The 23,160-nt window shown below is 45.6% G+C and overlaps 2 protein-coding genes across 10 annotated transcripts in view; one reads left to right on the top strand and one right to left on the bottom strand.

Annotated features, from left to right (window-relative positions):
- Positions 1 to 2,374, bottom strand: part of CDHR3 (cadherin related family member 3) — a 71,568-nt gene extending 69,194 nt beyond the window's left edge. For 4 of the 5 annotated variants that reach the window (XR_014816048.1, XR_014816047.1, XM_084977405.1 and 1 more), the window contains exon 1: positions 2,195 to 2,374. Coding sequence is in view for 2 of the 5 variants with exons in the window: in XM_084977405.1 (XP_084833531.1) it covers positions 2,195 to 2,240 (46 nt within the window). In the remaining 3 variants the exon portion in view is untranslated. Of the gene's footprint in view, positions 1 to 38; positions 254 to 2,194 lie in introns of those variants that run through there. The other variant, XR_014816049.1, reaches the window with a different exon arrangement.
- ATXN7L1 (ataxin 7 like 1) overlaps positions 1 to 23,160 on the top strand; it is a 462,010-nt gene that overhangs the window by 100,432 nt on the left and 338,418 nt on the right. The window lies entirely within an intron of this gene.

Below are 23,160 nucleotides of genomic sequence, written 5' to 3'. Positions count from 1 at the left end.
TACCAAATGAGAGGAAAAAGAATGCTGGGGAATGTTACCTTGTTTGAGATTATTTTGTGGATGCCTGGTTCCACAACCCTGAAGCAGGTGCTGGTGTGGCAGCTCCCCTCCTCCCGTCCTCTGCGACCCTCATATTTTTGAGGTTGAGTCAGGCTCAGGGTCCCACTAAACAAGGTGAGAGAGGAACAGTCCACCCTTCAGCAGACCTGGCTTTGTCCTCTGGAAGCAAAAGTGCACCATAGTGTGTGGTCTTCTGGATGGAGAGACCAGAATGTGGTTTCTATGAAAAATCTCAAGTATTTCTTGCAAACTTTTGTGATCTGTTCATTTCACATTTTTGATGAGAAGGTTCCAAATGATAGTGTATGAGATGCTGGGTTCTTCTTAACCTTACTCTTCCCCCAGTGACAATAATGTCACCTCTTAACTCAAATGATAAGAGTCCTAAAAACCTGTGTTTCTGGGGAAATTTCAAATGTTGACTTTAAGTGAGAGTCTGATCAGCTCAAGGCCTAACTTCACACTCACAAGTTCCCCTGCCCTCTGCGGAGTCTAAAAGCCCAAGGTTAAAGAGGGTTCAATATTATTCAATAAACTTGCAGAGTTCCTGTTGTGTCTCAATGGTAATGAAATTGACTAGGATCCATGAGGACGCGGGTTTGACCCCTGGTCTTGATCAGTGGGTCAAGGACCCTGTGTCACCGTGAGCTATGGTATAGGTCACAGATGCAGCTCAGATCCCGAGTTGCTGTGGCTGTGGTGTAGGCCAGTGGCCACAGCTCTGATTCGACCCCTAGCCTGGGAACTTCTATATGCCGTGGGTGCAGCCCTAAAAAGCAAAAAAAGCAAACAAACAAGTTAAAAAATAAACTTGTCATTTATTTACCTTATTAGCAGGTTAAAGGAGAATAGCAAATGGTCATTTCTATAGATCTTAAAAGAGCATTTCATTTAAAAATCCATTTTGATTTAAAAACAAAGTCTAAATAAGAATCAAAGCACCGTCCTGAACATATATAACATTTGTATCTTATACCAAAAGCTAACATTCTGCTTCACGGAGAAGACAAGGATGCATTCTCTTATCATTACTTAACAATGGTCTGAAGGTAGAGGCCTGGTTATCGGATATGAGAAGGAAACAAGAGATTTAAAAAACAAGTGAGGAAAAGTAGAAATGTTTATTATTTTCCAACCTGGAAAACACATGAGACTTAATTGAAATATCATCACAAGTAATCATTCCTCAGTAGACTTTCATACATTATATAACAATCAATCAAAAGATACAAGGGAAGATGAGCTCATTTCCAAATGCCAAAAAAATAAATAAATAAATATAAAAAGTGAAAGAACTCGAAATAAACATAATGAGAATTGTGGAATCTCTCTAGAGGAAATCTCGAAATACTCCTGAGAAAACAAATGAAGACTTGGATAAAGTTCTGGAACCCTGTTCTTGGATAGGAAGACTCAGTGAGTTATACCATAATCACTGCATTTACTAAGCACTGACTAGCTACCAGACACTCCTCTAAGCGTTTTACTATATAACTCATCAAAGATGTAAATTATCCCGAAATTAATCTGCAAATTTAACATGATTGAATTCCATATATTATGCAGCTACTACCTATTCAAATGTAAGATTTAATTTAAACAGCTTAATTTCAGTAATCCGAGCTGACAACATTGAAAAATCATCCAAGATCCTTGAAGCTCTTGAAGAAGCAAGAGGGAGTGCCAGACACAGGAGGGTGAATCTTTGGCTTCTAGCAGAAGAATTTTCTTTGCTCAAGACTAAGGCACTGGGCCCCTGGTACCTCAGTTTTTCCATAGAGCGACCCTCCCTTTGCCCCCAGAAGGCTCCAGAGTAAGGCCACAGTGGCGGACTGTCATACACACCAAGCCCTGCTGTGAAAATTATCTTCCCAACTTTGGGTTTGGGAGAAACAACACGGGCCACTTAGCCCAACAGGGGAAGTGAGGTCTGGGTGAGTGTTGACTAGACTCTGGCTGCTTTAGGCACCTTCTTCACCAGGGGTCCCACCCAGGCTTCCAGGGCTCCCCATTGCTAATCCGCCCACCTTTGAACAAGGTCTCCTAGAGACAGTTCCCTCTTTCAAGACTTTATCACGAAATGATATCAAGCAAACTGAGGAGGCCAAGCAAGGTGGCAAAACAGAGTTCCTACCTGACAGGGCACCCAGGAGAAGCAGGGAGAGGATGGCTGCCTGCATCTTTGATGGTTTGCCCCGTGCGCTCTTTGCAGCACCTTATCCAGGGGCTGAACCCCCCTGACCCTGGCGTCTCTTCCAGGTACCACGCACCTTTACCTCCTGGGTTTGTTGCCACACCAGAAATCAAACAGAGGCTTTGGTGTAACTAAGGGAGACTCCCAACACCACTGGACTGTTTGTTCTTGGATGACCTGCTTCTGTGACCACGTGGTACCAGGAGGCCAGCCAGCCAGCCCTGGTCAGCTCAGAGTCCATCGTAAAAGTCCACACGCACCATGTGTCTCCACAGAGAGCCCCAGGAGAGAAGTCAAAAGAGCAAAGAGGGGAGACACTGAGATGATGGCGAAACTGGACCAAAGCCCAGTCATCCACGATGGGTTCAGTTGCCCGGTCACCAGGCACTTGGTCATTCTTGGAAACAGGGCGGTAGGCATTGTTATGCCATCCTTAATGCATGAGGAGGGCTCAGAGTTTGAGACTAAAACACTCATTCTAAAGAGAGGCGTCAGAGTTCCCGTTGTGGCTCAGCAGTAATGAACCCATCTAGTATCCATGAGGGTGCAGGTTTGATCCTTGGCCTCGCTTAATAGGTTGGGGATCCAGCGTTGCCATGAGCTGTGGTATAGGTCGCAGACATGGCTCAGATCCCGTGTGGCTGTGGCTGTGGTGTAGGCCAGTGGCTACAGCTCTGATTCGATCCCTAGCTGGGAACTTCCATATGCCACAGGTGCGACCCTAAAATGCAAAAAAAATAAAAATAAAAAATAAATAAAATTTTTAAAAATAAAGAGAGGAGATGAGAACTAGTACAGACCCCCAGCCATAGGCACTGTGCTTTGTCTTCATCCACCCCCTTCCCCAGCCCTGCAGGAAGTTTGTGGAGGGAGAGTATTGGAGGGGGCTCCTGTCCACGGGGGAGCAATGTGGCCCATCCCTCAGGGCCAGGTATTGCCCTGCATGGTGCTTTATGCCCCAAGCAGCCCTGTACCAGGCTCCAAGTCCCTGTGCAGGAAACACAGCCAGACAGGAAGCAGTGCCTGTGCAGAGAGAAGGTGGCAGTGGAGTGGCCTGTCCCTTCAACATGATGCAATAGGAAGAGAGTGGACACAGTAGAAGCCAATGGGACTCAGGCTGCCTCTCCTGCTCCTCTCACTCGAGAACAGCCTGCTGGGAGAGCAGTGCCCAGCAGCCCCAGGCTGGTGGCAGGAGAGGGGGGGCCATTGGATGTGAGCCCTGGGGAGACCCACAGGTGCTCTGGAGACCACGTGGGCCCCACTAGTGAACCAGCATCTGGACACAGAGGTCACCCCTGGCCAGTTAGTCTGCATGAGCATGGAGAGCTGCCACAACCCATCGAGGGAGACAGCAAGAAGGGCCAGCTAGGGAGACACCCTCGTCCCTTTGCCTCTGCCTCCTCTCTGACGTCCACTGCAGGCTGAGGGAGCCCGACCACAGCCCGCGCCAGGCCCCAAAGCTGGAGCCGGGGAGAGGCAGGGATCAAGATTTCAGTGGTGTTGGAGATGGAAGCTGTGCAAACTATCACGGGTAGTGATAGTGATGACTAGCTGAAAGTGACCAGGAAGCCAGCTGTAAAGGGACAAGAAAGGACGATGTAATAGAGAAAGACTAAAAACAGTTACTGGGAGTTCCCGTCATGGCGCAGTGGTTAACGAATCCGACTAGGAACCATGAGGTTGCGGGTTCGGTCCCTGCCCTTGCTCAGTGTGTTGACGATCCGGCGTTGCTGTGAACTGTGGTATAGGTTGCAGACGCGGCTTGGATCCCGCGTTGCTGTGGCTCTGGCGTAGGCCAGTGGCTCCAGCTCTGATTCAACCCCTAGCCTGGGAGCCTCCATATGCCGCGGGAGCGGCCCAAGAAATAGCTAAAAAGACAAAATAAATAAATAAATAAATAAAAACAGTTACTGGAGGAAAAATCAAACTGTGTCTGTTTATATGCCCTTGGATTGAGACTGCTAATAAGCAGGTTACGCCTGCTTCTAGGCACAAGGGAACTCAGGCTCAGAGAGCATGCGTGACGGGCCCATCACATCCAAACCCTCACAGGGCACCACCCGCCCCCCCCACCCCCCACCACTCCCCCAAAGCCTCTTTGTCCAGTTTGCTCACCAACACTCTGGCTTAGGTCCTGGCCTCTGACCCAGACTGTTACCATAGTATCCGATGCAGCCTACAGGAAACTGTCCAGTTAATTTCCCAAAAGGATGACTTTGATCCCTCATTTTTCCTTTAGAAAAAGCTGACTTTTCCTGTTCTAAAGCAGAAAGTGAGATTCGGAAGGTCAGTCTGTAGGTTTCTGTCTGGAATAGGTGAATGACAAAACACAGGATTTGTTGAGTGATCTCAGGCAAATTACCTACCTTTCAGAATTTTAATTCCCCTTCTATAAATCAAGGAGACTAAGACCTGTGATACAGCCTTATTGCAGGCAGTACACGAACTAGTGAAGTGAGAAACTGGCCCTTAGTGTGAGCCCTAGTAATACTATTTTTTCCCCAAGTAGGACTGTAGCCAAGGCTGAAACATAGCAGGTAGTCAGTAAACATGGGCTGGAAAAAAAAAAAAAGATGAATAAACAGTTGCCAAGTTACCAATTCTCACCTCTCAGTTTTTCCTGTCATATTAGTTACTGTAAATAATCCATTTCATTATGCATAATTAAAGCTGAAGTGATGGCTTAGATTAAGTTATGGAAGACGTCAGAATAATTAAGCCCTTGAATTAAAGAAACTCACATCTGTTTAATTTTCAGCCTGACTGCACAGCATTCTTCATGTTGCCCCGTTTGCTCCAGAATAGGGTGAATCTCTCCTTCCTTCCCCTCCCTGGGCCAGGGATCAAAAGGGTCAGATTCTTGAAGTTGTGAGGTTTTTTTTTTTTTTCTCCTCTGAATACAGCATCTGTTTCCAGCCCTGAGGTTGTTTCTGCCATTATGATATTCCATTGTCCATTTGTCGGCTCCCATCCGCTTCCAAAAGCATGTGGTCCTGGCACTGAGGACCCACCTGGGCCAGAATCACACAGAGGCTGAACGGGACCCAGAGGCCCCTTGCTCTCTTGCTCCTGACCTCCAAGATGCAGCGTCCTCCTGCCTCCACCCAGGTCTCAGCCGGATGAGATGAATCGGGTAACTCCAGGGCAGGACCAGAACCTTCAGGGCAGACCCCGCTTCAGCTTCACAAGAAAGACCCGGGGAGCCTTCTCCCACATTGTGTCTGGTCCATCAATGGTTCAGGCCTTGAAAATATTGAAAGGGACTTCCCTGGGATCCAGCTATGGCAAGTGTCTCATCTGCTAGCAAAGGAGTCGTGTTCTGAAGACTCATTGAGTTAGAACTCGGAACATACTTTCCCGCAGATGGATTGCTCACAGCCTGCAGACCCTTGCACTGTCTAGAATGTTCTATAGGTTTAAGATGAGCAGTAGAAGCACTGCTGTGAATGTTAAGAAGTCCAGCTTTTTTAGCAGTTCTGTGGGCAGTGCAGGGCTGGCTAGCAACCCTGGCCACCTTGTATTGGTGGGGAAGCTCTGTCCATGGTTCCCATTCATCCAGTACTGGAACTCTGAGCTTCCAGGATCCAAACCTTACATCAAGACACTCAGGACCCACCATTCAAGCCTCCTGCATCACAGGCCCCCCCTTGGGCAGAGTGCAGTTGGGGCCTGGCCCTCACTCCCAGTGACTGCAGCCGTGACAACGGCCCCAAGCTTCTTGCAGGAATGGAAAGTGGCCACTGCAGTGCTTTCCCTGTGGGCCACTGCACCAGCACGTGCACAGCTTCAGCACCCCACTCCCATGGTTTTCTCACACATCTGCCTCCAGCCAGTCTGGGCAAGTGTTTCTGGGCCAGAAAAGCTCTTAGACATCATTGCATCCTAGTTGCTTCATGTCTTAACGCCCTCCTGGAAGGCATCAGTGCCCTTTATAAAGGAGACCCTGCAGAGTCCCCAGAGAGCTAGCTCCCCCCTTCACTGTGTGAGGGCACCTTGAAATGCAGACCCTCACTCAACTAGGCTGGCACCCCAATCTTCAGACTTTCAGCCTCCAGACTGAGAGGTAGATTTCTGTTGTCCATAAGCCACCCACGCAGTGGTTAATGAATCCAACTAGGAACCATGAGGTTGCAGGTTTGATCCCTGGCCTTGCTCAGTGGGATAAGGATCTGGCGTTGCCATGAGCTGTGGTGTAGGTCACAGACGCTGCTCAGATCTGGTGTTGCTGTGGCTCTGGCATAGGCTGGTGGCTACAGCTCCGATTGGACCCCTAGCCTGGGAACCTCCATATGCCGTGGGTGCAGCAAAGACAAAAAAAAAAAAGAAAAGCCAGCCAGTGTGTGGCATTTTGTTATAGCAGCCCGAATGGACTAAAACATCCTTTTATGATTTTATTTTCCAGAAGAAGCCTCTGATTTCTTTGGAGTTGTTCCTTCAGGGGTGAGGTATGATCCAGTGGGAACTTTTCTTTCCAGCAGCTGCCTCTTTAGCCAGCTGAGCCAGAACCCTCCTGCCCTGCTCCAAAATAGTTCATCTCCAAAGGGTGGTTAAACTTAGGAAAGAAATATGAGGCTGAGGAAAATGTGCCCCTCGTGGGATCCCCCCTGCCCCTGGAAGAAAAGAGGGGGAAAGTTTCCTCCAGCCCAGAGTGGACTTTCCCCTGCATGAAAGAATCAGGCCACAGTTTGCTTTCCTGGCCTTGGTTTCCTCTTTTGCATGAATACCAGTGACTGGATGTCCTGTGCCTGTCAGCAGAATACATCGTAATCCCATCCTACCCAAAGCAGATGGCTGAGTAGATGGAGAACCATGCTGTCAGTGTCTCTAACCCCCTCGTTGGCACCCAAAGTGAGTCTGATTCTTCAGGCTCAAGTATGTAGTGTGCTCCCTTCTCTACCTTTGCTTAAGCATGAAGCTGTAGCCTTACGGCCCTTACCTGTCCGCAGGTGACAAGACCAGAGAGTTGATGACCTGGTTTATACCCACAGCCCTCTAGTTAGCAATTCTGGCTGCAAACCACTCCTCAACCTCCGGAATGGCTGAAGTTGACAAGTGTTGGTGAGGATGGGGAGCGACTAGAGCTCTCATATCCTGCTGGTGGGAGTATAACATGGTACGACCACTTTGGAAAATAGCTCCGCAGTCTCTTAAAAATAAACCTAGTGGAGTTCCTGCTGTGGCACAGTGGGTTAAGCATCTGACTGCATGGAGTTCCTGTTGTGGCTCAGTGGTAATGAACCCAACTAGGATCTGTGAGGATACGGGTTCGATCCCTGGCCTCACTCAGTGGGTTAAGGATCCAGCATTGCCGTGAACATGGAGTAGGTCACAGATGCGGCTCAGATCCCACGTTGCTGTGGCTGTGACTGTGGCCAGAAGCTCCAGCTCTGATTCGACCCCTTGCCCTGGGAACTTCCATATGCTGCAGATGCAGCCCTAAAAAGCAAAAAAAAAAAAAAAAAAGAATCTGACTGTACCAGCTCAGGTTGGTGCCCAGGTGGTGCAGGTTCTATCCCTGGCCCAGTGTGGTGGTGAGCATTGGCACAGCTGGGGCTTGGATTCAATCCCTCGCCCAGGAACTTCCATATGTTGGGGGTGTGGCCTTAAAAATATAAATTAAAAAGATAAACCAAATGTTCAACTGATTAGCAGATCAATAAATGTGATAAACACCTATGATGGAATATTACACAGATCTCAAAACACCAAGACTGAACCCTATAGTAAACTATGGATTCTGGTGATGCTGTATCAATGTAGGTTCATCAGTTGTGACAAACGTACCATCTGGCGGGGGATGTCAATACTTCAGGAGGCTATGCATGTGTGGTGACAGAAGGTGTACGGGAAATATCTACACTTTCCTCTCAATTTTGTTATAAACCTCAAACTGCTCTAAAAAAAAGTTGTCTTTATAAGAAAAGAATGAAGATGCCTTCTACAATGTATATAAACCAATGAAAACATGGTAAATGAAATAAGCCAGTCACAACAAGAGACCACAAATTATACAATTTCATTCATGTGAAAGTCCAGAAGAAGGAAACGTTTAACCCATGGAAAGTTGATTAGTGGTTGGAGATATGGGGGATGAGATGATGGAGGGATAATAGCTTAGACGGCTTTTTCTGTGGTGATGAAAATGTTCCAGGGGTGATTGGGATGATGGTTGCACGACTCTGTAAATATACTAAAAATCATAAGATTGTACACTTTAAAGGGGTGAATCGTGTGGTATGTGAATTATATTTCAATAAAAGTTAAAAAAATATGGAGTTCTCATTGTGGCTCAATGGATTAAGAACCCGGCTAGTATCCATGAGGATGTGGGTTCGATCCCTGGCCTTGCTCAATCAGTTAAGGATCCAGAGTTGCCGCAAGCTGCAGAGTAGTTCACAGATGTGGCTCAGATCTGGCATTGCTGTGGCTGTGGTGTAGGCTGGCAGCTGCAGCTCCAGTTGGACCCCTAGCTTGGGAACTTCCATGTGCTACAGGTGCAGCCTTAAAAAAGAAAAAGTGTTGGAGTTCCCATCGTGGCGCAGTGGTTAACAAATCCGACTAGGAACCATGAGGTTGCGGGTTTGATCCCTGGCCTTGCTTAGTGGGTTAGGGACCCGGTGTTGAGGTGAGCTGTGGTGTAGGTTCCATACGCGGCTCGGATCCTGGTTGCTGTGGCTCCGGTGTAGGCCAGTGGCTACAGCTCCGATTCGATCCCTAGCCTGGGAACCTCCATATGCAGCTGGAGCAGCCCTAGAAAAGGCAAAATGACCAAAAAAAAAAAAAAAAAAAAAAAAAAAGAGAAAGAAAGAAAAAAGAAAAAGTGTTAAAAAAAAAAACAAACCCTACTGTAGAGCCATTCCACTTCTAAGTATTTACACAAAAGAAATGAGAAACATGTCCACATAAAGACTTGTCCACATAAACGCTTATAGAGCTTAATTCATAACAACCCCCAAAATAGAAACAACCCAAATGTTCATTGGTTTGCCAATGGATAAAGACATCATGGTGCATCCATAAAGCAGACTACTGCTCAGCAAAAAAGGAGGAGGAGAAGGAGAAGGAGAAGAACTACTGATACATTCAACAACATGGATGGGAGTTCCCATCGTGGCTCAGTGGTTAACGGATCCGATTAGGAACCATGAGGTTGTGGGTTCAATCCCTGGCCTTGCTCAGTGGGTTAAGGATCCAGCATTGCTGTGGTGCAGGTTGCAGATGCGGCTCAGATCCCGCATTGCTGTGACTCTAGCATAGCCCGGTGTCTACAGCTCCGATTGGACCCCTAGCCTGGGAACCTCCATATGCCGTGGGAGCGGCCCAAGAAAAGGCAAAAAGACAAACAAACAAACAAAAAAAACCCAACATGGATGAATCTCAAAATCAGATTGAGCAAATCAAGCCAGATTCGAAAGAATATGCACTGTTTGATTCCATTTATATGAAATTCTAGAAAATGCAAACAGATCTATAGTGTCAAAAAGCAGATCAATTGTTGCGTAGGGATGGGGGTAAATTTCAGAGGGCCTGGGGGAGTAGGAGTGTTCTGCATCCTGACAGTGGCGATTTCAGGGGCGTATACAGTTGTCAAAACTCATCATGCTAGACACTTTGAATGTACACCGTCCATTTTACATGAATATACCCGAAGAAACATGTTAAAAGTCTCTATTGTAAATGTAGCACATAGGCTGTTTCTTTATTAGGGGTAGTGGGAATGTCTATGTTCCTTTGGGAAATCAACTACCCCCCACCCCATAATTACCTTATGTGTAAAATTAAGTGGTGAGACTAGATCTTTTCAAATGCTTTTCCAAGTTTTCAGCCCTTTCAGTGAGCGTTTATTGAATACCTACTGTGTGTAAGGACTGTGGTGGCAGTGGAGGTGTATGAATGAAAAAGCTCTTGAGATGCTAACAAACTAGCCTCGTCTCTGATATAAGGCTGTCAATGCAGGTCCGTCCTGCTGTTAAGGAAGGCAACAAAATATGCTTTGATAAGTATTTCCCTGGTATGTTTTTATCTATCTCAAAACTTTCTATAAAACTTTCTATATAAAAACAAAGATATAACCTATCAATCAAGGATCCTTGATTGATAGGTTATATCTTCTTTTTTTAAATTCAGTCTAAAATTATTTTTAACAAATAATTCCACTTACATGTATTGTGGTTAATGATATATTTAGTCTCATTTCTATTGTTTTTGTTTGTTTTTTACTATTAACCTGTTTCTTCATTTTTTTTCTTTTCTAACATTGTTCTCTTCATTTTCCTTTTTTTCTTTTTTTTGGGGTGGGGGGTGGAAACTGTGGCATGTGGAAGTTTCTGGGCCAGGGATCAAACCCACATTGCAGTTGCAACCTATACCACAGCTGCAGCAATGCTGAATCCTTAACCCACTCTGCCATTTGGGAACTTCCGCTTCTTTTTCTTTTTCTTTCTGCTCTCAACTGGGAAGATACATATTCCATTTCTGTTGTTTTTGAGATATACATTATTTTACTGTAAAAGGTAACTTTATATTTTTCAAAAACATTACAGATCCTTATTATTTTTATCTTCCTCCTCCCCAAACAGAGACTTTGGCTAGTTTTTAATTTGCCTCTGAAACTTCCCCTCCTATCTTCTGTGTTTTCTATGTTATTTACAATAAAATTCCTCCTTTTTAAAACACAAAACAGTTTGGATTTTTAACTATCATTATGGTCAATATCTGTATTTACCAAGATATTTTACAGATTATTTTGCATATCTTTGCTTCTTGCATCTCAGTCCTTTTTTTCTAGTTTCATTTTTCTTATTTATATTAATTACTAGTTCTTTCAGCCACAGTCAGTGGGCAATAAGTACTTTACAATAAATACATTTAATCTGTACTTATAAATAAATACTTGTTTGGCTAGGTATGTAATTCTAGGCTGACAGTTATTTTCTGTCCACTCCTTGAAGACATTTTCTCCTTGTATTTTTGCCTTCGGTTCCTACTCAGGAATAGTTGTTAGTCTGATGCTGTTTTGGGATTTTGTTTTGAGAAATAAGTCTTTTCTTTCTGGTAGATTTTAAGGTTTTCATTTTATCCTTCATGTCCTACAGTTCCAGCATTGTAATCTTGCTGTGAGACGACAAGATGAGCTGTTCTTTAAGGTCTATTATGACTTCCTGGTTTTGAAAACATAGCAAGTTAATACCTGTTTCTAAAGCTGAAATGGTCTATTGCCAGAGCAAACACATAATCATTGAGTAGCTGATGCTATTATCAAAATTTTTGTTACGTTACATTTTCAAAACGATAGGCATAAATAGATTTGATGAAAGTGCCTATAAATCATGACTCCTGCTGAGGCATGTTGGGTAACCAGGCTTTCTCTATATGAAATCTAACTTCAAAATAGCAAACAAAATTCACAAATAGCATATGAAAATCACTGTTATTATTGCATTGTAATTATTTATAGGAATGCTTCATTTAAAGACTGATCTCCAGGAGTTCCTGTCATGGCACAGTGGAAACGAATCTGACTTAGGGTCCATGAGGACGCAGGTTCAATCCCTGGCCTCACTCATTGCGTTAAGGATCCAGTGTTGCTATGAACCGTGGTGTAGATCACATATGTGGCTCTTATCTGGAATTGCTGTGGCTGTGGTGTAGCCTAGCAGCTGCAGCTCTGATTTGATCTCTAGCCTGGGAACGACCATATGCCACAGATGTGGACCTAAAAAAGCAAAAAATAAAATAAAAAAATAAAAATGAAAATAAAAACTGATCTCCAGAGGGAAAACAATTTTAAGAAAATAAATAATAATATGGGTTCTTACAAAACAAATTTAGAACTGTATTGGTCTGGCGTGGTTTGGTTTAGTTTTGCTTAACTTTGAGGACTTACTAGGATTTTCTAGAAAGGATTTTTTGCCTTTTTTAAAAAAAATAGTATACTTTCTTTGTGCAATCACAATATTTGAATTAATAAAAATTTAAATTCATATGCATATTTTCAGAAACATATGACCCCTTAATGTGAGACTCTTCTGGTTGGGTATGTGCATGTCAGCGTTTGTGTGGTGGCTAGAGCCACATTCAAAAATAAGTTCCAGTTCAAGCAATTGGGCTTGAAATAGCCCTCTGTGCTTTTGTGGGCCCTGTGCAACCTGCCTTTAAAGCCTCGTCTCTATTACAAAAGAGAAGACTCCTTGTCCTCTGAGCTCCTAAAAGATTATTAAAAGTTTTCTGGCCATCCAGTCGATTATATTCATGGGGTTACCTCAAACAACTAGAAAACGTACAACTGTGTAAAACTGGAACTTTAGAGCCTGACAGAACCATACGGATCTTTTAGCTGAGTGTATATAAGCTTTATGTTTTCTAGATAAGAGAACAGTGTACGTGACTCGCCCTGGTTCACAAAGCCAGTTAGCAGAAATCTGGGAATGGATGCCTGTACCGTGGATTCTCAGCCCTCCAGCTTCCTCCTACTCTACGCGTGCGTGAATCGCTGTAGGCGGAGCATAGCAGCAGCAGGAAATACGTCAGTGTTGTTCATATGTGTATATTACTTCATAGGAAGCACTTTCACAAGCAAGTAATGCCTTCTGCTGTGTTGATTTCATGGACCATCACTCAGAACTGGCCGGTTAAGCCTTTCAAGCTGCTGCCTCTGTCTCCCAACAGATAATGTGAGAATTTAGATCCATGCCACAGAGATCTGGCTGTTGAGGATTCATAGGCAGAGTGGCTGCTGAGGAGACAAAGAATCATACTGAAACATTCCCGGACGGGCCTGAGGAGTAAGAATGGATGGTGACCAGCTATGGACATGACCATGATTGTCATTACAGAATCCCCCAGGGCTCAGCATATGGGGTGACTTATCCGAGGTTCCCAGTCTTGGGGACTCTGATCCAGAAGATTATGGTCCCAAAGAAAGAGAAGATGCTACCAAAATATTGCCCTTCAAATACGTTTCTGCACAAATCTTCATGTTGTGTAAAGGTATTACCAGGAAATGAGACTTTCCTTCTAGAATTCTCCTTTAAGCTGATGCAAGAAATTTAATCTAAACCGAGATAAGCCCAGTCAAATTCACTGACTTCCTTGCCATTCTGGTTTTATAGCCAAGTCACAATCAAAATTTTCTCCCTCTTTCCCAGAAGCTGCTTTCCCATTTGCTAACGCAGCACTGAGGGCTTGGGAAGGGAGAGGTGGCTGGGCACCTACTTTTGGGTGCTCTAATGGCCTGCTGCTTCAGATGCGCCCATCCTGCCTGGTTTCCAAAACATCCGCCTGGCTGTCCCATAGCCCTGCCCATGGGCTGCACCCTTCTGACATAGTGTCCCCTTGTTCTGGTCTCATGGCCCCATGGGTCTGCTTTCTCCCAAACATCTTTTGTGTCTCACTCAGGATTCTCTTGGGTATTTTCTGGTGGCCACCACAGCCCTTTAGGGATTCAGGGAGGCCAGGATAGCTCTGGCCCTACATGTCATGCTGCCATTTCTACCCCATAGTTGACACCTAACAATGGAACAAGCTTACAGTCGCCCTGTATTTCATCCAGGAAACAGAGCCCAGGTCCCCTCCATTCTCAGAACCCCAAAGTTAGAAGGAGGTCACTGTGGATCTCCAACAACCACACTGCATCTGTGAGGGGATGGAAAGGAGGCCCAGCTTCCACACGGCATCTCACCCCCTTAATTCCTCTTCAGTTGTCCTCTCTCCTCGAGTTGAGGGCTTTATCTATTGGCTTGGAAGTAGGGGAGGATGTGGATGCAGAGGAGGCAGTGAGAAATAGGTGTTACCTGCTCACATCTTTTTTTTTTTTTTCAGCAACACCCACAGCATATGGAGGTTCCCAGGCTAGGGGACTAATCAGAGCTGTAGCCGCCGGCCTAGGCCACAGCCACAGCAATGCCGAATCCGAGCTGCATCTGCAACTATGCTGCAGCTTGCAGCAATGCCAGATCCTTAACTCACTTAATGAGACTAGGATTGTACCTGCATCCTCACGGACACTATGTCTGGCCTTTAACCCACTGAGCCACAACGGGAACTCTCCTGCTCACATCTTATTTCAGATTTTTTTTTCTATCCATACCTGGCTAATGCCTTCTGAAGCCAAGGAGTTTGGTGTTTTGTTCTCTGTTTCCATGCTGTTTGGACTATGGGAAGCTAGGGCTTCCATAGGTGGTACTTAAAGACCCATTTGTGATACTTTGTGTGAATACTGTACTCAGTACTGAGAATGGCTTACTTAAACAACAGAAATTTGCCTCCCAGTCCTGGAGGCTAGAAATCTGAGGTTAAGATGTCAGCAAGGTTGGTTCTCTTTGAAGGCTGAGGAAGACTCTCCTCCATGCCTCATCCTAGCTGCTGGTGGGTTGTTGGCATCACCTTGATCTCTGCCTTCGTCTTCACGTGGCAACATGGCATTCTCTCTGTGTGCATGGACCTCTCTGTGTCCATATTTTCCTTCTTATAAGAACACCAGTCATGTTGGATTTGAGTCTCTCCTAGGACTGCATTTTAACTAGTTACATCTGCAAATAAGGTTGCTGTGATGGTTAATTTTATGTATCCGTTTGACGAGGCCATGGCACTCAATATTTGGCCAAACATTAGTTGCATATTTCTGGGAAGGTATTTTCAATTGAGATTAACATTTAAATCCATAGGCTTTGAGGAAAGCAGGTTACCCTCTATAACGCCGAGTAGGCCTCGTCTAATCAGGTGAAGGTCTTCCTAGAACAAAGGCTGACCTCCCTGGAGCAAGAAGGCATTCTGGCAGCAGACTGCCTTTGGACGGCAGCTCCTCCTGGGTACACAGCCTGCCAGCCTATTTGACAGATTTTGGACTTTCCGAACTTCTGCAATCACGGGAGACCATTCCTTAAATAAATCTCTCTGTAGATAGGTAGGTAGATAAAGAGAGATACTTCTTTCTCTAAAGAACCCTAATACTGATATGGTCACTTTATAAAGTACTGGGGGTTAGAATGTCAACAAATCTTTTTGGGGAAGACAAGTCAACCCACAATAGAAACTGTTTAAGGTACTAAACTATTTAAGGGAACACTGTGTGTGCCACAGCCCCAGCCCCAGCAAAGCGTCTGCCACAGCCCCAGCAAAGCAGCATCTGCGACCTACACCGCTGCTCACGGCAACACTGGATCCTTAACCCACTGAGGGATTGAACCCACGTCCTCATGGATACTAGTTAGATTCGTAACCCTCTGAGCCACAATGGGAATTCCCAGCTATACCTTCTTAATTTTCAGTCTTTAGGTTTCCACGCTGCCTGGAAAAAAACCCTTTAGGGGTTTTTTTTTTGTTTGTGAAACTGGGTCATTTTTCTTATGGATATTCCCACAGTCTCTATTTTCATGGTTATATTCTCATGCACTGTTTAAAATGTTTCTGTTGTTGGCTGTGTTTCCTGTTGACCACTGCATCCCAGGCCCCTCACCTCCCCCCAACTCCATTTCCTCCAACCATAGTGGTCTTGTTATCTCAAGAATACCAAGCCCTTCCTGGCCCAGGGCCTTTGCACTTACTGGTTCCTCTGTCTGGAACATCCATCTCCTCCACTGGTTCCATGACTGGCTCCTTTTCAACATGCAGATCTCCTGCTAAATGCCCCTTTTTCGAAAAGACATCCCTGGACCCCCCACTCCAGATCCCCCTCCCTCCAGGCCCCCTCATTCCATTCATCCACAGGGCTCCCCATGGTTTTCACTGTGTATTTTTTCATGAGATCATCGGTTTACAGCCCATCAGACGGTGAACTCCAGGAAGCAGGGACCACATCTGTTTTGTTCTGACTACAGTCCATTGAGGGTCAGAGCGCCATTAACTTGTTAAACAGATGAATAAATCAACACAGGAATGTTGGACCTGAGCTCAAACCAGTGGCAAGATTCTGTGTTGCCACCCAATCCCTAGATCCAGATGGAGGCTCTTACGGGGAAGCCGGTCATAAATGAACCACCCATTGTGAGCGCATGAATCAATTAAAGCCCTGTTTACATTTCTTTGTCAAACATCATCGCTTAGTGTTTGAATTAAGGTCAGACTCCTTGTTTATGGCCTCGACTGCAGGGCAAAAATTGATATGGATCTCACGAGCTTAAATTGCTTGATTGCCTGGCAGGGGCCTAGCCTTTCTCACCCAGATGCGAAGAGCCAGGAGTTACCAGTTCCTTTCTTGTGTTCTCAGGAGAATCTGGAGAAGCTAAGTGTCTTGTCCTATCACAAGGTAGGTGGGGGGCAGAGCAGGAAGCCCTTGGGCATGGACTTTACCTGGAAACCTGTCCCCCCCCCTCACGTTCTTTGGACTGGGCAGGTCACTTAAACCCCGTGACTCTGCTTCCTCGTTGGCAAGGTGGCAACAATGGTGCCTTCTGCATGGCCGCAGAGCTGAGTGTGCAAATCTGAGGGCCCAGATTGTCTGTGGGGAGCGTCTAGTCCTGACACATTGCAGGCACTCTTGCATGCCACCAAGTCACTGAGCGTTATGTCGTTCCCAGGACTTTCACGAAGGTCTCCACCTTCACAGCTTAGGATGCTTTCTGCGGCACCACCTTCATAAACAAACAGAAGAGAGAAAGCAGTTTTTCCCTATCCTTGGAGTTCCCGTTGTGGCTCAGCAAGTTAAGAGCCCGAATAGTATCCACAAGGATGCAGATTCGATCTCTGGCCTCGCTTAGTGGGTTAAGGATCTGGCGTTGCTGTGAGCTGTGGTGGAGGTCACAGATGTGGCTCAGATCTGGCATGGCTGTGGCTGTGGCGTAGCTGGCAGCTGCAACTCTGATTTGACCCCTAAAAAAAAAAGGGGAAAAAAATCACCATCCTTTACAAAATTACTACAAATAAGACCTTTACCTGCCGAGGTAACATCCAGCTCACTCATGGGAACGTTTTGGGCTTTGATACATTTTCCAGTTATTGTCATTGTTCAGCCACTTTAAATCTTATTTAGAAGTAGCCAGGTATTCATTATAAATAAATTATAAATGAGACTTGCTCCCCACTTATAAGCTGGGATAACCACATTTATAATGACAAACAGAAATCTTATATCAGAGCTGTCTCTATAGCAAAAGCAAGCATTTATACAGTGCCTTCTATGTGCCAAATGGCTGCTCGACTGGCTTACTTATGCATTAACTTGATTAGTCCCCAAAACACCACCGTGGGACAGCTATACTAATTTAGCCTCCATTTTACTCAATGGGGAACAAGCCACAGAGAAGTTCAGAAACTAACCCAGTGTCACCAATCCAGGAAGTGGTGGAGCCAGGATTCAAACCCAGGCAGCTGGGCTCGAGTCTGGGTTCCAGATCTCTGCATCGGTCACCTGTCTGTCCCTGATTATTGGACTATGCAGAATGGCACATGTGTCCTCAAGAGAAGGGTGCCCCTGCCTACCACCTCTTCTGTCTTATTCCTACCCCTGTGTAGGGAGTATGGGCAGGGGCTGCCCTGTCTCTGCCCTCAGCAGAAGTGAGCGGTTCTACCAAGCTGCACCTAGGGCTCTCTTTGCGTTATTGCTTTGCCTGCTTAAGGATGCCTGGCTGATAGGATTAGCTGACAGACTAGTGTCCCCAGGCAGTTCCAGATGATGCAAACAAGCATGAAAGGAAACACAGAACAGACTGTGATTCCTATGTACTCGGGTTAGAGGACAGCTCTGCTTTCAAGAATCAGTTCCCGAGGTAGGACGCTTAAGCTGAGGTCTAGTTAGAGCTGGAGCAGAGGCCAGAGTTTCCTTGGAGTGTCTCCCATAGAATGGTTGGTCATGAGCTCCTTGGCTCATGGCCTTTAACAGTGTGTGCCTGTGAGGGAAAGAACGCACCGTTCCAGCCATGGCAGCACCTGCAGTAGGTGGAGGTGGTTGTTGCTGAGTAGGAGTCAATTCAGACCTTTTTTGGTTACAACTGGGAAGATGGTGTGAGTAGCCGATGAGTTTCAGAGAAAGGTAACCAGAAGACATTCCTTTCCAGACCAGATCAAGGAAGACACATTAGGTGTGTATTTGAATGTTGGCCGAACCTCTTGGATTGGCTGATCAATTACATGTGACGTGCAGGTATGTACCTGCATGTGCCTGTGCATGCACACACGCAGGAGGAAGTAGGATTGGGGTGAATGTGCCAGAGATGCTGACCAGAGCCTCCCCATCTCCATCCTCTTCTTGGGGAATGTGTTCTGAGCCCCTAGAAGGAGGAGCCCAACCACAGTGCTCACACCACCACCGCCGATGACTGGACCAGGGGGTTCTACCAACTCAAGGGCCACCTAAGCCATTGCAGGACTCTGCCTGTTGTATTTTTTTTTTTTTCCTTTTTTCTCGCTCAAGACATTGACCTGAGACATTGGATGGCCCAGGGATGGTGGGTATGTTGAATGAAGATGGAGAAGTGTGCCAGCGAGCAAGCAGAGAGGCAGAGAGAAGCCAGAGACAGGAGCCAACACCGAGAGAGAAGCAGAGGGGAGCCCAAAGCCCTGGGAGAGAGGCAGGGAGAGCTTGAGATGCCAACCCCTCTAGCTCCACCCTGCAGAGTCTTCACTGTGGGCTCAGGGTCTGGAGGTTGCCTGTCCAATCCTTGTATCCTGACAATAACCCCCATTAAACTCACCCAGTTTGGGAAGCTTCTGTTCCTTGCGACTAAATAGTCCCTAAGACAGTGTGATTGGACGGGGTGAGAGAGCAGATGTCTGAGAGCCCAGAGACAAGCACATCAGCAAGAGAGCTGTCGGGTGTCTGTGGTTTACTTTGAAACACTGCAGCAAGGTAGAGTTGCTGACATTATATGAGTGTTGGTTCGTTTAAGCTTTAAGCTTATACTCCAAGGACCGTCCGTTGCTCGAATGGAAAATTGCACTCCAGGATAGCCAGCTAGCATTTTATCAGAAAAACCACCCTCCAGAAGCCACCACCTCGAGTGCTTCTGTGACGGATGTCTCGCTGAATACCTAAGGCTTTGTTCATTAGCATAGCGAATGTCAGAAATGAATTTTTATTGCTGAAATTAGTTCGTGGTTAATAAGTAAGATGAACATTAGAAATGGTGAAATTAAAGGTATGCAAGATGTGTGGACTGGCTAAAATATCTTGGCTGTGTGCCATTCTCCCCTGTTCTCTGAGCATTGTGGCTCCTGGCCACAGAGATATGGAGCCCAGGAAAGCTCACAGCCCCGGGCTCGAGGCTGTGCAGTCAGTAGACACTTCTGGCCACCCACGCCTTCACCAATGGCCCAAGGCCACCCTTCCTGGGACCGCTCTGATCCCACAACCGAGCCGGGTGGGGATGAAGTCCTAGCTATTCGAACTCAGTGCAAGACAGCCCTGATGGGTGATATTCAGTCCAGAGCTCAGCACTGGGTTGGCTGGGGCCTCCTGGGACATGCATTATTGATCAGCTTTTCTCTTAGCCCAATCTCTACTCGTTCCTCCTTTAAAAAATATTTATCTTAGGAGTTCCCATTGTGGCTCAGTGGTTAGCCAATCCAACTAGGAACCATGAGGTTGAGGGTTCGATCCCTGGCCTCGCTCATTGGGTTAAGGATCTGGCATTGCCGTGAGCTGTGGTGGTTGCGGACGCGGCACAGATCCCCGGTTGCTGTGGCTCTGGCGTAGGCCAGTGGCTACAACTCCGATTAGACCCCTAGCCTGGGAATCTCCGTATGCCTCAGGAGTGGCCCTAGAAAAGACAAAAAAAAAGTTATTTATCTTAGAATTTATTGACCTTAAAGTCTTCTGAGGCAGGTTCAAATGGATCAGTTCTAAATAATAAATAATAATAACTGATTTTATTAGAGTCATAGTATATTAAGCTATTAGCATTAAGAATTCCTTCTGATTTGTAGCTTATAAAGCCCAATCAATTTGGAAATAAATGCTTAATTCCATCATACTTTTGATGAACTAGTAAGAGAAAACAAGTGTAGCAAGTGTAAATGATGCTTAAAGTTCGTCTCTACTCTGTTATTGAATTATTTTGGAATTTTCTTAGTGGCCACACCTACAGCATATGGAAGTTCCTGGGCCAGGGATTGAATCCAAGCCACAGCTATGATCTGTGCAGCAGTTGTGACAATGACAGATCCTTTAACCCACTACGCTGGGCCGGGGATCAAACCCATGCCTCCACAGCCACTCAAGCCACTGCAGTTGGATTTTAACCCACTGCGTGTGCCACAGCAGGAACTCCAGACCTTTTCTTAAAAGCAGAACCAGGAGTGGCCATCGTGGCACAGTGGAAACGAATCCGACTAGGAACCATGAGGTTACAGGTTCAATCCCTGGCCTTGCTCAGGAGTTAAGGATCCAGCGTTGCCATGAGCTGCAGTGTAGGTTGCAGACAGGGCTCAGATCTGGCATTGCTGTGGCTCTGGTGGAGGCTGGCAGCTGTAGCTCTGATTAGACCCCTAGCCTGGGAACCTCTATATGCTGCGGGCACGGCCCTAAAAGGAAAAAAGACAAAAAATAAAAATAATAAAAAATAAAAGCAGAACCAGCTGGCCAAGTATGTTAACTGGTTTGTCATTTGCATTCATTTCTGATGATGGATCCTTCCTCTTTCTTTCATAGGATTTGATCCCTAATAGATATTTTGTACCCCAAACAATGTCTCGGCACCTGCTCCCGGAGAACCTGGCTGGTGACAAATAGAGGAAATCACTGAGGCTTACAGCACCACGTTAGCACGCCAAGGCTAACACGTGCTAACGTGGTGCAGTAACAGAGCTCCACAGACCAGGCAGATTCAACGACAGATATTTACTGTCACCCAGTTCTGGAGACTGGAAGTCCAATCCAAAATCTAGACATTGGCAGCATCGATTTCTTCTGAGGACTGTGAGGAAGAGCTCTGATCTGGGCCTCTCCTTGGCTTGTAGAAGGCTGTCTTCTCCCTCAATGAGTATCGGTGTCTGTGTCCAAAACTCTCTTAGACCTTACCAGAAACGTCATTAACATGCATTTTTCTAGCAACAGTGTGTTCGCAATGAAGTATGTATTTTTGAAGAAAAGGGAAACTCTCTCTACAGCTTTTCTCTTTCCTTTCTGAGCTCTCATTGGAATCTCTTTTAATGTCAATATTTCTACCAACAATCTCTTTAAGGCAATCTAAGCTTTTTCTATGGTGTACTTCAAATTCATCCAGCACCAACCTTTGCCCAATTCCAAAGCCACTTCCACATTTTCAGGCACTTGTGACCCCACTTCCCAGTACCAAAATCTATACTAGGCACAACTCTCTGGAGAAGCAGAATTAATAGGAGATTAGATAGATAGGTAGATGCATACATATAAACATATGTACATAAATATATACACACATACACACTACATACATACACAGATCATATAGCTAGAAAAGAGAGATTGAGATTTATTTATTTTAAGGAATTGACTCACATGATTGTGGGGAGTAGCAAGTTCAAAATTGGAAGGACAGGCTGACAGGCTAATGATTCAAATAAGAGTTATTGTTCCAACTCTTGAGTTAACTGATGATGAATCCAAGGGCTGGAAACTCAGGAAGAATCTCTAGGTTATAGTCTGGAGTCAGAATCCCTTCCTCAATAGTGTATCTCAGTCTTTGCTCGAAGGCCTTCACCTGATTGGATGAGGCCCACCCACATCATAGAGAGTAATCTGCTTTACTCAAAGCTGACTAATTTAATTGTTACCCACACCTTAAAAATACCTTCATGGTAACTTCTAGACTGGTGTTTGATGAAGAAGCGAGGCACAGTAGCCCAGCTAAGTTGACACACAAAATTAACCATCACCAGAGTTCCCTGGTGGCTCAGTGGGTTAAGAACCTATCATTGTCACTGTTGAGGCTCTGGTTACAGCTGTGGCATGGGTTTGATCCCTGGCCCGGGAACTTCCATGTGTTGTGGTCATGGCAAAAAACAATTAAGCATCACAAATATATCCCCAACCCCCTGAGCAAGGCCAGGGATGGAACCTGCATCCTCATGGATACTAGTTGGATTTGTTTCTTCTGCTCCACAAGGGGAACTCCACTTTGACCTTCTTTTAGTAGCTATTGTCAGCTAGCAAGAACCTGGGATCTATGCACCCTGACCCAATGGCCCAGGCCGTTCATAATAATGGAGATGTGTGGTTTCTTTTCAGTCCAGGGTCTCTCACTTGATTACCCCCTCCCATTTCATTCAGGTCTGTCTGTTCAAATGTCATCCCTTCTGAGCAACTTTCTTCATTGACTCTCACTCAGTCAGCCAGTGCAAACACACTTACACTCTCACACATGCACCACTCTTTGTCACTGCGTCCAAATCCTGCCTTGTTCTTCTTATTGGCATGTATCAAACCAGAGATATATTAAGTGGTTTCTTTATTGGTTTTTGTTTTTCTCCTCCTTTAGTACATAAGTACCATGAGGGCAGACACCCTGCTGGCTGCTCTAAACCTAGAGCGTGGAACCACCTGGGCGTGTTAGAAGTTAATCATTATGTGTTGATTGAACACATGAATGGACATCTGTCAGATGGAAACTATGGGGCTTCGGGGCTTTAAGGCACAAAAGGGGTGGTGAAAAACAAGCAGCTGCCCATCAACTTCTGGTCCTGTTCCTCTGCCTTCCCCTCTCGCCCTGCCATTCTCACTCTCTTGAATACCTGGATTCCCAATCTTTCATATAAGCTCACCTAGCTTTGATTTCTAGTCTCTAAGAAACAGTTCATCTGACCAGCCCAATTGTATAAGGAATTCAGCAAGTGCTGTTTCTACGTCAAATGATATGTTTTGATTCTTCTTGGGTCAGTTGGTGTACCTCAACAGAAACACTGAAATACAGTGGCAGGTTGCTACTTAAAAAAAAAACAGAGCCTGGGAGGTGGGGGTGGTTGCTAAGCAGAAAGAGTATGCTAAATGAATTGAT

The sequence above is a fragment of the Sus scrofa genome, chromosome 9 (assembly GCF_054392235.1).
Source record: "Sus scrofa isolate SSC_HxYL_T2T_F1_AM1 chromosome 9, Sscrofa_HxYL_maternal_Yorkshire_Landrace_v2.0, whole genome shotgun sequence".
NCBI classification, from domain to species: Eukaryota; Metazoa; Chordata; class Mammalia; order Artiodactyla; family Suidae; genus Sus; species Sus scrofa.
This window is presented reverse-complemented; position numbering and strand designations above follow the sequence as displayed.